The sequence below is a fragment of the Gavialis gangeticus genome, unplaced genomic scaffold (assembly GCF_001723915.1).
Source record: "Gavialis gangeticus isolate Ggan-Ray unplaced genomic scaffold, GavGan_comp1, whole genome shotgun sequence".
NCBI lineage: Eukaryota > Metazoa > Chordata > Crocodylia > Gavialidae > Gavialis > Gavialis gangeticus.
Window position 1 is genome coordinate 17,566,031 of NW_017729001.1, and position 14,018 is coordinate 17,580,048.

Sequence of the window (14,018 nt, forward strand, 5' to 3'; positions counted from 1 at the left end):
CACCGCTCCAACCCTAACATCTGTGATTTATACATAAAACAAACACAAGCTAAATAATCACATATTAACTAAGCCCATCAGTAGTTTTATAGTCTGAGGTCCAAAATCTGCTTTTCCTCACGTCAAAGGTTTTGTTATCAACATTTATGGGCAAAGCTCCGACTGTTAAAGGTATGTCAATAATGCTAAACACCATATCTGAGAAGGTACAGCACTAGCTTGTTTGGATACAGATATTTTTTTAAATACTACTGCTATAACAAAAAAACAAGCTTGTCTCATGTTCATACCTTTAGGAGAAGGCTCCACATAGTCTAAAACAGCCACCTTCTTTCCAAACTGGGCAGCTTCGAAAGAAAAATGCACACAGGATGAGGAATTTTTAGGGAAGGGAGAAACACATGACACTAATTATCAGCTGGTGCTGTTAATTATCAGCTGGTGCTGTAGCACTGGGGAAAAATACCAGATTGTCCATCTCAAATATAGTTAGCAAGGAAGGTATTCATTCCATCATACTTCCAACAGTTGTTTGGTTTGTTTTTTAACCTCAATAACCTTTGCTTTAGTGTGTAAACAACCAAAGGGCATAATCAAAATTAAAGATAAAGATATCTGCTGAAGTGTATAGCATAAATTCTTACTTCACTGCTGTAGTTTAAAATCCCAGATATCCTTCTTTATATTCTTGCTTCAAGGGTAAGGCAAGGGTGGGGGAGAGGGAGGGAAGCAAATGTGCCCACTTTTTTTCTCCCATCTGTGAGCAGGTTCTTAGGAAATTAATTCATGATTTACCTGTAGGGAGTGAAGTGCATTAGTACACTTCATTACCTACACCCTGAAGGAAGCCAGCAGAGGTAATACTGAGATCACTAAACTTATCCTTTAAAATTAAAGACTTCTAATTTTACAGAATTTAATATCTCTTTACAGATACTAACCTTCTTTTGCGCAGGCAAGACCACCAGAACCACCACCAATCACCAGGAGATCATACTCGTTCTTGCCTAGGAAAGGAACACGGACCAAAGGAGAAGAAACAAGAAAAATGGAAGAGGTACATTAAGTGATGACTTTTTGTTTGTTTGACTACACTATTGTGTTCTGTAGGATAACATCTTATAGTTATACTATACTGACCACCAGACCAAAAATATGCTAGTGTATGAAAACTAGCAAGTGAAACAAACCAAATGAAGCCTGTTTTCAGGAATGAATTGCAGGCAATAAGCAAGGAAGATAAAGCATGAAAAAAGGTAGATTTTACACTGAGAACGCCCCATCTCAAGATAAATCTCAGAGGTTAACAAAAACAGCTATATTTTATCAACAGAAGCATCATAGTTCTTTTATTACAGTTTCCACAGATATATTTTTCAGTGAAAATGGCCCTGCCTAAGCCTTTGGTTGACCAACGTTGTTGCAAAGATACAGGGGGCACTTTTCAATTTAAAATATTTATTTTTTGGTTGGAAGCAAGCAAAGCAAGCAGTTTACTTCACGTCCTCCCATACATTCACAAAAACTGGTTTAAAATTAGATAAATTCACAAAGGCAGAAACAACAGATTTCTATTGACAGTCACCAACAGATTTCCCCAGTCTCATCTTTCAAAGCAGCAACTGCCATCAGTCCACACTCAACTCCACTAGCATCGATGGCAACATGAAGAACACACAAAACCTGCTCCTAGGCTTTCGTCCTATTACACATCTCAGACCCGAGAGTTTTCTTGGTAGGCAGGTAGACTTAGGGTTTACGTGGACACATGGATCTCATGCCCGATGGTAAACGAGGGTTTACATGGACACATGGATCTCCCCCTGCCATATAGCGGCCATGCTTCAGAAGGCGTGAATTATGCTACAGAGTCTGATTGTGGCCTCTGCTGTGTTCCTTAGGCAGGTCCACAAGGAAGCACAGGGATGACCCCAGATACAGATTTCTTCCTAGTCTGGGTGTCCAGATTGTGGAATAAACTCCCCCCAGAGGTGGTGCAATCGCCTACCCTCGAAATCTTCAAGAGGAGACAAGACGGTCACCTCGATGGGGTCATCCGACCCCCAGTTATCTTCCCTGCTTGGTGACGGGGGCCGGACCCGACAACCTCCCCTCCAGCCTCTCAATCTATGAAACGCCCCGAATGACTCGAAGCAGCACCGGATTGGTTTTTGGTTTGTTTTGTTTCTCCCCCAAGGACACCAGCGGGCCAAAGACCTCCTGAACACAACACCAGCCACCATCAGGTGAGCAAAGCCCTACCCAGGGCCTTTCTTGGGGACCTTCTCAAATTCACCCCAAGGGTTTTGGTGAATCTGGCTCTGCCACGAAAGAGGCGGTAAGAACAGAGCTATCTTTCCAAGCGCATTTTGATGGGCAAGCAGAGGGGGAGTCAACGCAGGTCTGTCTGAGCCTCAGTTGCTTGCCTCTGAAATAGGTACAAGAGCCCTGCGCAGCATGTTCAGAGCCAGCCCGTGCACTGAACTTATTGCAAGCCACCGAGCTATTCCCTCCTGACTCCAAAAATGATAGGGCGCCAGGTACAGGTACAGGGTCCCCTCACGCAGGAGCGGGGGTATGCGGGTGCGGGGCACCCCGTACCTGACAAGGCCCGCGCTGTACGGCGGAGCCCGTCCACACGCAGGAGCTGCTTCCGCCCCCGCCAGAGCGCCGCCATGTTGTACGGCACGGAGGCGCCGCCGCGCCAAGGACCCCAGCTCCCGGGGCTGCCTTGCGCAGTGCCTGAGCGGGAATGCACTCCGAGGCGGCAGCTGCGAGGCACCGCTCCCCACCACCCCGGCCGGGAGCAGGCAGCAGCAGCCCAGCGCGCAGGTCGCACTAGGTCAGGGGGCGGGGACCGCGGGGTCACGTGGGAGGGACGAGGAGCAATGGGTTCGATTCCCGGCTCCACCACGTGAGCGCAGCCTGTTTTGCCTGGGCCTCAGTAGCTCGCCTGTAAAATGGGTACACGAGCTCTGCAGGGACGAGTGCTTTACGGAGACTGTCAGGGAACAGCCGCTCCCCTCACAGCTGTCCCATGTTGCACGCTCGCGGGGAGGCAGCAGCAGCTTTTTCTCTTTCAAAACAGTCCTTTTGGCACTGTCAGGATTTGCCCACTGGGCCCATTGGCACCTTCTGGAAATCACCGAAATTGGCCCTGGCCTCACGGCCGTGCTGCTGATCACACAAGGGCGCAGAGCCGGAGCAGCAGAACAGAAACACTGTGGACAACCGGCGTGAGCTCAGAAACACTCTCAAGCCATTGATTGTCTCGACAATCCCATGTCTTCATTTTGAAGTCTGGCCATTCGGGAGGACCGTGCTGTTTTAGGGGGGGAGTGGAGGGCTGCAGCCCACAGCGGAGGGAGGCATCCTTCGACGGAGGCCGCAGAGCCAGTCCTTCAGCTCCCCTCCCAATGGTGCCGGCAGCATTCCCGAGGCAGTAACTCACAGCCACCACGAGCTTCAGGGAGGTTGATGAAATGCTCAACCCCACTTCTCCTCCTGAATCGCACTCCTTGGCCCAGAGAGCACAACACCAGCTATGTGAATGGGTGCAGCCTCCACTTGCACTGAGGTGAGGGCGGGAGTTTGCCCTAAAGGTACTTCTGCTCTAATTCACGGCAGCATAATGGAGAGACACCTGAGCTAGCTGTACCAGAGCTGCAAGCAGGCTTGCTGCAGGTGTGCGCATCCCCGTACACAACAATTTACCCTTCCGAGCAGCAGCGATTTAACAGGGCGTGAGCAGGATCTAATCTGACCTTGCTGTTTTCTCATGTGCAAACCTGGATGAGATTTCATTTGTCTGTGCCTCATGTTACCTACCTGAAAATAAATTTCATAGACATTAGGTCTGGAAGGGACCTCGGAAGATCATCAAGTCCGGCAGGAAGTCAGCTGGGGTCAAAGGATCCCAGCAAAATAAATGTCCAAATGTCTCTTAAAGGAGTCCGGAGTAGGTGCTTGCACCACCTCTGGCAGCAGTCTGTTCCAGGCCTCTGGGGCTCAGACAGTAAAGAAGTTCTTCCTTATGTCCAGCCTGAAGTGAGGAAAAACAGCACCGATTTATCTCACAGAGGTATAATGAGATTTGCAAAGCCTTTTGACTTCCCCTGGTGAAAGACTACAGAAACACAAAGCAGTCATGAGTCCAAATAATGCCAAAGGCAACAAAAACATTTTATTCATTCAAAAATTCTAGCTATTGGCCAGTTCAGTGGTGCAACCAGAGGCTACGTGGCAACAAAGACACTGTAATAATTCAGAAGTTATGTATACTCAACCAAGGTAGATGGATCTGAGTTTGGGACCTACAGCTTTAGCCTTCGCTCCTGTGAGAGCAGTCTGAGAGAGTGAGAGCATGGGAGCATGTGTCCTGAGTCATCGTGTCCCCTTTGGTTGCCCTGAGCATCATTGGTTAGTTCAAAAGGGGGCAGCATCCATCCTGCTGGGCCTGAGCCATCTCAGGCTTGAGATGTAATCAGTCCCATGCAGCACCGAGGAGTTCTTGGGTTGGAGAATGAAGAGGGACAGAGGGGAATTAAAAAGAGGGAAAGGAAGTTGTGAGAATTTGAGGACACCACCAGATGTGGCTAGAAATGTTCAGTTTTGGTTTAAGCTTTTTTTCTCACTATTAATAATTGGTTTGAATACCCTGAATTGAAAACTGGAAACACTTGGAGAAACGATTGAGAAATCGTGTGGCATCCTTACTGTTAAGCGTGTTTTTTTAACATTGTCACATTACTTCCTGTAGCAATAGTTTGTAAGTCACAACAAATATCGTTGCCTGCTTCAGCAATAGCACACTTAGAGAAATATAATTTAAAAGAAAAATGAATTAAAAAGACAGCATCTGAACAGAAATGCCAAAATGTAGAAGTCTTGGTTCAGGGATGATACCTTTTATTAGACCAACTGTTGGTCTAATAAAAGGTATCATCTCTGAACCAAGGGTTCTACATTTTTGCTTTTTTTTTGGACCAACACAGCTACCAGATACATCCCTGAAGCAGCCCTGAACAGAGCATTTCTAGATGCAAAAGCTTGGGGGCATTCCAAAACCAATCATTTATGGTCCGTAGGCAGGGTGGCAGGGCAATGACCATGAACGAAAAGTAAAATGGACTTGAACTGAGCTGTCTTGTATTCCTGCTGTGTCCATCTTTTCAGGAAATAGGTGATATACACAAAGCCCAAGGTCATGGCCAGTCTACCAGAAAGATGGAGCTACTTTTCCTGTGTGGGTTTATCTTAATTGTTGTTTTACAAGCTGAAATGGTGGAGTCCTCTGGGATGCCACAGGTGGGAGCTAGGACATGGCCCTTACCTGAGGGGAAACTTAGAACTTTCTGCCCATTCTTCCTGGTTCCCACAAGCATAAACACGATCAAAGGCCACCGCTGTGTTTCGTAGCACAAGATCAAAGGGCGGATCCAGTCTCTGGCCAAAAAATTCCAGAAGACCAATCAGTACAGTCTATCCCAGATCCACACGTAAGGCCGAGGTGGAAAGGATATGCACTAGCAGTGGAGAGGAGGTGTTGCTGCAGTTACCGTAATCTCCTGATTCAGAAACCAGTGGACGCTGGACACTAGTTAGTGCAATTATTGGTATCAAGTGGTAGCTTTTGAGCTACTGGTTGGGCTACCTGTTTAAGATGGAACGTCAGCTTTCTCTCTCTCTCCTTTTTTTTTTTTTTTACTTCAGCAATCCCTCGCAGTCGAGGGTGATAGTCTTCCATGATTATCTTATCTGTGTGTCCAAAGATGGCTGGTGAAGCCTATTCAGGATCAGCAGACTCTACTGCAGTTCAGATATGTATATTTTTTCACTTACTGGTGGGCTGATTTGACATCCATGTGATTTTTATGACAGTTTAACAAGTATTAGAAAAAACACTACTATCTAATGAAGAAGGGCAGCACGTGTAACGACACCCTAAGATACCACCCTGCCCTGCCTTCTTCCTGACATCAGACTAACATGGCTAACCACCTTTTGAAAACCCTTGCAGAGCCACGCTCAGAAATGTCTTGTGCCGACAGGTTGCGCTGACGTCACATTTGCTCTCCCTTGGAGCTGTCTGCTTGTTACAAAAGACGACTTTCTTTTAGAAATCTGGGCTGCAAACAAACTTCTTAAAAGACAAGCTATTGGATTCAGCTTCATATTTTCTGGGTTTTGCCAGTTGTAGCCAGGCATTTTTTTTTTTTAATTTTGGCCTTAATTTTCAATTTTAGTTGTCACTACATTTATTTGCAAGGGAGATGTTTTTTCAACATATTGTAAATAATACAGTTGGATAGCACACAGGGGCCTGACAATGTAATGTGGCTATGATTTTTTTTTAAATAAACTCAACACATATCTGACACGTGTACTTAAAATCTCTGTGTTTTCTGAGCCAAAAACAATGCTGCCAAGAGACAGACTCTCTTATTTTTGGATTAATCTTAAAGACAATTTTTAAGTTGCTGCCTCTTTGTCATGAAGGATTTTGTTGTGTGTGAGTGAAACATTAACAGTTTTCACACAGAGAGTCAGTTTGAGACATCCCGCATATAATGATTTTGCAACAGTTTAATCATTAACTGAAACTGTTTTGTCTTTCCAATTTTTTTTTTGGCTCTGTTCCCCTTATACTTACATAGCATTTCCTATCTCCACTTGCTGCAAAGAAAAGAGGAGGAATCCGATACTTCTGGGGTGCGAGGAAGGTAGTGTCTGTCCTTTAAACTCATCCCATTATCATTGTTTGGCAGGGGTGGGAGGTGAATTATAGAAGTCCTGCCTTACTGTACAGCCTACGCAGGGTGGTGGAACCGGTTCATGGGTTGAGCTAAACATTCCTCCACAGACAGGAATGACTTCGCAATTATTTTCAGCCTCACTTGTGGTCCCATACATGTCCTTCTCTGTGGTCGACAGCCGTTGTGGAGCCTGATCTAATCTGTGGAGGTGCGGGAGAAAGTGAATCCCCTGAGAATTGCACAAAAGGTGCAAGAACGGTGTAAGTGAAAGGAATGGGGTTGTCTGTGTGGGTGTGGTAGGAGAGGGAGCAGAAAGAGCAGCAGTGTGACGGGCTGGCGACAGCAGGATTGAAGTGACTGGCTCTTTAGCCATCAGTAGACGACATGGATCATAGTCAAACCAGCAGGGCCGGACACAGGCATGGGCAAACTGGGTGGCCACCTGGGGCCTGGATGGAAAGGCGGCCCAAAAATGGTGAAAATAATAATTATTATTATGGTTATCTCTGGTGAAGGGGGGCCCGATACTAAAAGTTCACCCAGGGCCACCAGGAGTCTAGGTACGGTGCTGCAAACCAGATAAGCGTATGGGAAACACCCTAGTCTGAGAGGTTTCCTGATACATAAAGGATATCTACTTACTCCACACAGAGACACAGACATGGAAAAAGCAGTCAAAATGGCTTCTGGTTGTCTGCACGAGGAATTTCAGTTGAAAAGTTGTGGATTAAGAATCCTTGAGTTCTGGTTCTTTTGCTTTGTGGTTTACAGAAATTGTAAATTATATGCAGTTTTTATAGTTGTCCTGCTGTGACATTGGCATGGAAAGAGATCTTTAGTTGAAGCTTGCAGTTTGAAAGAACAGTGAAGTATGTCAATGTTTGTAAGAGCTTAATATGTCTAAGTGGGTAACATTCATAATCATTGTATAGAAATACCAGAGACAGTGATTGATGTTTAAAGCCGCCCACCCCCATGGTGTAAAGACTGTATAGGCCCCGCTGTTTTGTTAAAATCTGGGGGTTTTCCCGCATTGAAAATTTGGGATTATATATGTAAAATATGAAGATGCATCTAAAAGGAACTAAGTTGCGTTTCCAAAACTAAACTAAGTCATAATGTAATTTCACTCTTATTTGTATTCATTTCAAAGAAAAGTCAGCGACACTATATTGTTTAAAATACCTCATCAAGACACGTCATAATTTTCTTTGAAAATAGTTTTCTTCTACTTTGAAATAGCTGCTGACAGTGAAAATTAAAAGAGTTCTATTTAGAAACTTTCCAGCATATTTTATATTTTTTTCAATACTTCAAGTTCCTTATTTTAATAACAAAAACTTTTGCTGGAAATAGGCTCTCTCTGTTGTTTAGAAGATCAGCAGCTTATTCTCTTTATTCCTTCCTGAACTGAATTTTAATTTTTTTTGTTTGTGGCACCTCCTCAATAGCTAATTGATTTCAAGTGAGGAAGAAACAGCAGGAGAAAATGAAATCTAAAGCAAAAAAAAATCTTCATTTTATGTAAATGAGTCAACTTACATAAGAAAGGGAGGGGGGAGATAGAGAAATGTGATGATCTTAAATTGTCTCCATCCAGTCTTTTTCATGAGAAGTCAGCAAACCTTGAAAGCAAGAGGATTTTCACTCTAAAAATAACATTTTAGATGCTGCACAAAAGACAAATTCAATTCTGGGCTGCATCAACAGGAGCATTAGATACAAGGCACAAAAAGTGATAGTGCCTCTTTACCTGGCACTGATTAGGCCTCATCTGGAGTATTGCATGCAGTTTTGGGCTCCACATTTTTTAAATGATGTGGAGAAGTTAGAGGGGGTTCAGAGGTGAGTGACAAAAAATGATAAAGGGCTTGGAAGGCAAAAGGCAGGGTAGATTTGCACCTTGTAGACCAACTAAATCAGAGGTGTATAGGATAGCACTTCAGACTCGCATGCTAACTATGTCTCTGCTCTTGGAAGGCAAGTCATGCGAGGAGAGAAGGAAATAGACATGTTCAGATGGTGGAAAAGGCGATTAAGAAGGAACATGCTAGCAGTCTTCAAATATCTGAAGGGACGCCATAAAGATGAGGGAGTATACCTTTTATCTTGCTGTATAGAGCAGGACAAGAACCAGTGGCTTAAAGTTTTAGCAAAGTCGGTTTAGATTGGTTATCAAGAAGAAACTTCAGTTAGAAGTGAGGCAGTGGAATAGACGGCCTAGGAAGTTGCAGAATCTCCATCACTGGAGGTACTTAAGAGGAGGATTGGTCAGGGATGATTTAGGCATAGCTATGTCTATGCTATGGGTATCTGGGTATTTCCCAAACTTCTGAGCTTTCCTAGTTGCTGCATGGGGCTGGAAAGGAATTTTTTTCTCTCTCCGGTTGCTATACACTAGGGGTGTTTTTTCACCTTCCTCAAAAGCACTGGGTGTTGGCTGCAGTTAAGGCCAGGGATTTTGACTGGGGTTTGCCAGTGCTCCTGCTAGGACTAAAACTGGGAGGTTTCTGGCCAGAGGGTCTTGCCCCTCTGCTCAGGATCAGACTGATTGCTCCATTTGGGGTCAGTAAGGAATTTTACCCATGGGGTCAATTTGGTACAGACTATGACTTTTTTTTTTTGCCTTTCTCTGTAGCAGAGAGTGTGGTCCTCTTTCCTGGATCTCTAGAGCATATTTTAAAAACCCTTGTAGCAACAGGACACTAACAGCCCTCTACTTTACCTGGGGTAGGTTATGATGCTGTGCCTTGTAGCTATGCACGAGGGTTGATTGTAGGGTGGCCACCTTTTCCAAATTGGAAGGCGGGACACATGCTCACCTCTCCCCTCTGAAACCCTCTTCCTGAAGCAGAGCTGAGCAGAGCAGAGCCCATGGGAGGCAGGAGGGGATGCGGGCTGCCTGGTCCAGGCTCAGGGCTCTCCACCCTGCTGCCCTCCCCAAGGAGCCCCACGCTGGCCGCACCATCATGGCAAGGTGCCCTCCGCCCACCCAGCAGGAGCAGGGGGAACAATTCCACGTCGCAGCCACCACTACTGCCAGGTGGGCAGGGCTCGCCTTGCCATTGCTGCGTGGTTGACATGGGGCTTGGAGGGCCAAGACAGCATGGCAGGAAACCCCAAGCCCACCTCCTCTCCTGCCCCACACACAAATCTGGGGGGGCATGTTCCCCCATGGCCCCCTCCCTGGGAATGTGTGCAGCGGCAGGGAGTGGGCCCCATCCTGCTCCCCAGCCAGGCCCTGCAGCCACACATTCCTGCCCTGGGCCCCATGCAGTGCCCTGGCTGGGCAGTGCCCCCAACCCTGCCCCACTCCCTCCTATACCATGGGGGTCTCCATCTGTCCCCCTCCCTGCCATCAGACTTGCCTGCAGGTCTGTGTGTGCATACACATATGCATGTGGCACCCTCTGTGTCCCACTGTCTCCAGCCCCAAGCGGCCCCTTGCAGACTGGAGTCATGCCAACCTGCAAGGGGAAACCTGTGGTTTTTGGAAAACCCAGATCACTGCAGCATACTGGGGAATCTGGGACAAATGCTGTCCCGGAGTCATTCAGCCCAGGACAGGGACTTGTTCTTTAAATTTCAGGGCTGTTCCACCCAGTTAGGAATGGGTGGTCACCCTAGTGATTGCGCAGTTTTAGGAATAGGTTAGGTAAGGATTTGTGTGGGATGGTTTGGATGGGGATGTTCCTGCCTCAGGCAGGGGGTTGGATGAGACTTTCTAGGGGTCCCGTCCAGCCGTACTTCTCTGTGATTTGGACTCTGGTTGGAACGGCAAGCACTGAACAGCCTCACTAACTAGTCTATGCTGCTTTTCAGAGGTGCAAGTGGGCAGCTGCACAGTGCCCAGGGTGGTGCCAGCTGCTACAGTGCCAGTTGCAGTGGCATGTTCAGCTGCCACTGTGGTTGCAGCTATTTTTGGGTACTTTCACAAAGACAGAGCCTGTGGCTATCCCATTTGCCCTTCTTCCCTCCCCCTCTGGCCCCTGAGTTACATTACTGTTGCTTCTCTTGTTCTGTTAAACTTTCGAGTGCAATATTGCTGGGCACCTTTCTTGTCTGTTAACTCTTCCCATCAGATATCATCCACACACCGTCCTAGTTTGTATGAGCTACATTTTTTTTTCAAAATTCTTTATCACATCTTTCTCAGTAAAGGAAATTAATTTGAGTTTGGAAAATAGCAAGCACACATACAGAAAAAAAAAAGAATATTCTGAAAGTAGAAGGCTCAAAAGGAGGAGGGAAGTGCTTCACTCGAGCTGTAGGTGCCTGGTTGTCATTTTTCTCTGTATTTGCTTTGTTTAGGGTTTTAAAAATCAGGCTTTAATCTCTTGTGTTCACTGTTGACTGCCTAACTCATTTTCCAAGACCAAATCTAAACTCAGAAGTTGTATCTCTTTAAGGTTATCCCCAACTTCCTTATTCAGAGGCAGTTACAGTGATATAAAGATTTTTCTGTAGGTTTCTGGGAAAAGAAATTAATTTTGCTCTAAAAGGATAGGTCAGCTTTATATATCAGTCTAGCTTCACGCATCCATGCTAGATACTATATCAATGTAACTACTGGTAAAAAGTACCCCTAAGTATACATCGATACAAAAATATTACACAGAACAGATCTAAGAGCGTCTGTGCAGTCCCTCTTTAGATCAGCTCCTGGGACAGCTATATAGAAAGTGTGCTGCCTTCCAGACGTGCTAAGATTCCCAGAGACAATAAAGAGGGGGAAACAATTCAGTCAGATCCCAGTTGTATCAGAAATGGTTTTTCATTCTTTTCTCCTGCTGTTTAGGTGAGTTGCTATTCAACTGTCCTGCCATAAAAGGAAGAGACTTGACACCCCAGTGTAATATCACACCTGGAGAAACACAGTCCGCAGAATAGTTTTCTAAGTCCAACCTATAAATGTGGTATTTAATACTCTGTAATGCATGGGTAGGTGACTTATGGCCTGTGGGCCAGATTTATGCAGCCTGTGAAGGTAGCAGTGGTGGCTGTGTTGGAGTAGAAGTGGTGACCTGCTTCAGACTGAGCTGTGTTATTTCAGCCTGCTGCTCCCTGTTATAATGCACGGATCTTTTTCCACTCCTTGTCTAGTTCATACTCGTAAGCAATTGGACTAAATAAGTCTCTGGCAGCACTAGGGTATATTGACGTGCAAGGGTCTTGTCACTACCATTTGTCCATTAACTACGGTGTGATAAGCCTGGACTGAAAAAGAGAATTAATTCCTTTGGGCCAGATTCAACCCTGGTGTCACCCCATTGAGTACAGTGGCTTTAAACTGAGGATGAAGTTGGCTCACACCTGACTTTGGCAACAGTCACTGTGCAGCAGCCAATTAACCAGAACAGTGTCACCAGAGGATAGAGCCAAGATAAATAGTGTCTTCTGAGGTCACTCCAGGGCTCAGCACCTTTAAGAAATGGCTGCTGTAATCTGTGTAATGAAGAGTTGGGGAAAAGGATACTGCTCCTTTTAGAAACTGTGTGTAAGAGAGCCCATAAGCTATTCCCGTGATGTGATCAAATGTGACTGAGACGACTGCAGGCTCCTGGACTCTTATTCTATAAAATCTACATCAGAGCAGCACAGGAAAAGATCAGAGGGAACAGCTTCTGCTATATTCAGAAAGGTACATATTTATATTTTCCTATGTCTTGGATCTGACACGCTTTGTTATCGTAGGGTAAGCCACTCTTTCAGATGGTACCGGGCAGAAAGAAGCAGTTTTTGCCTTGTTTTTGACTGGCCCTCACTGTCGTGAAGCTAGTCCGTGGGCAGCTACAGCCTTCATAGAAGAAGAAAAGGACATATTTATGTGTAATGCATTTGTAGCATGCTGTAAACCCAGACAGGTGAAGGAAGCGAGATACAATAGCCCAAAGTTGAGCATGAAATTTATGGATAGCTATGCTAGAATTGAGTACTCATTTGAATTACTTTTCAAGGAAAAGCTGAGCACAAGTCAAGGTTATGTGCAATTATATTTATGATTGTGAGGGGGAGTTTAGTAAATGTGTCTCTGTTGTCGTCTTTTCTGCTTGTTTCCATTCGGAGTAGGGAGCTACACTATGAAGTCCCCATCTTCCCTCTGAACAGGGGGAGCAGCGAGCCAGTACTTTGGTAGCAGGCACTGTTGCTGCTTATGGGATATCTCCCTAGTGCCTCAGCCCCTTAAAGGCACATTTAAAAAACAGCTCCATACTTCCTTGGCAGTGTTACCAGCAACCCCGCCGCATGAAATCTAAAACAAGCTTTAAAACTCCAATTCAAGGTTTCTAGATTTGTGGTTTCTTTTCTGCACCAGCTCGGCTAGGGATCACAATAATAGGCTGCTAAGCTCCAGTTTGGGGCTCTCATGCATTAGCTCAATGCTGTATTGTTTAGCATACAACAGAAAAATCATCTGGTGCATGACTTCAGTTTGCATCTCCAAAAATGTGCTGTCATATTTGGCACAAATGCTACAAGCTGCACATGTGTGAACCGTTCTATATTTTTTATTTCATTTTTCTTCATCAGCCTGATGCTGCAGTTCTAGTTTTACTTGTTTAGCACTGCTCTAGCAGTGTTTGTTACTCTCTACCATCTACTGCTGTTTGTTAATCTTCCAGCAGTATCTGTGGAATTAGAGCTGGCTGGGAATTTTCTTACAAAACTTCCTTTTGGGCAGAACATGCCAATTCATCAAAAATGATCCTTGTTCAGTGGGACCACATCAGTTACAGGGGGAAAAAAATCCCAAAACTTTCTTCAGAAAAGATTCCTCAGGTGTAAAATGTCTAGCTCAGTGATCACCAACCAGTGGATCTCGATCCACCGGTAGACCTCAGAGCTTCTTGGGGTCGATCTGAGGCTGGAGTGGGGTGACCATGTGCGTGCATGCATGCACGCACCCCAGCCCAGCAGGTCAGTCCATGGGGGAAGGAAGGGGCAGGGGCTAGATCAAGGCCCCCGGGGTGAGGGATAGTGCCACAGAGGCAGGAGCAAGGGTAAGTTCAGTGGGGCCCTGGCCGGGTGGTACTTACCTGCTGGGGAGGTGCACCCCCAAATAATTTTTTCTCCTTGTGCCTCAATCTGCCTCCCCTTCCCTCCCCACAGACTTATCTGCTGGGCTGGTGGTGGCACATGATAGATCTTGGGTTACTTCTAAATGCCAAAGATGATCTCCTACTTAGAAAGGTTGAAGACCACTGGTCTAGCTAAAGCAAGAGTTGACTCTGCACCCAAGAATAACCGAGTGTTTAAGGCAAT

At 45.7% G+C, this 14,018-nt stretch overlaps 2 protein-coding genes across 6 annotated transcripts in view; one reads left to right on the forward strand and one right to left on the reverse strand.

The window, feature by feature from the left end:
- The window catches only part of TXNRD2 (thioredoxin reductase 2), a 41,672-nt gene extending 38,945 nt beyond the window's left edge, over positions 1–2,727 (reverse strand). Inside the window, exons 1-3 of the mRNA XM_019506976.1 lie at positions 2,602–2,727; positions 942–1,007; positions 291–347 (exon numbers count right to left, since the gene is read on the reverse strand). Of these exons, the coding sequence (XP_019362521.1) occupies positions 291–347; positions 942–1,007; positions 2,602–2,677 (199 nt within the window). The 5' untranslated portion in view covers positions 2,678–2,727. The remainder of the gene's footprint in view (positions 1–290; positions 348–941; positions 1,008–2,601) is intronic.
- A 3,942-nt stretch (positions 2,728–6,669) lies between these two features.
- Positions 6,670–14,018, forward strand: part of COMT (catechol-O-methyltransferase) — a 52,724-nt gene continuing 45,375 nt past the window's right edge. For 2 of the 5 annotated variants that reach the window (XM_019506988.1, XM_019506987.1), the window contains exon 1: positions 12,135–12,396. The gene's annotated coding sequence lies outside the window, so the exon portion shown is untranslated. Of the gene's footprint in view, positions 6,723–6,826; positions 7,016–12,134; positions 12,397–14,018 lie in introns of those variants that run through there. The other 3 variants (XM_019506992.1, XM_019506991.1, XM_019506990.1) reach the window with 3 other exon arrangements.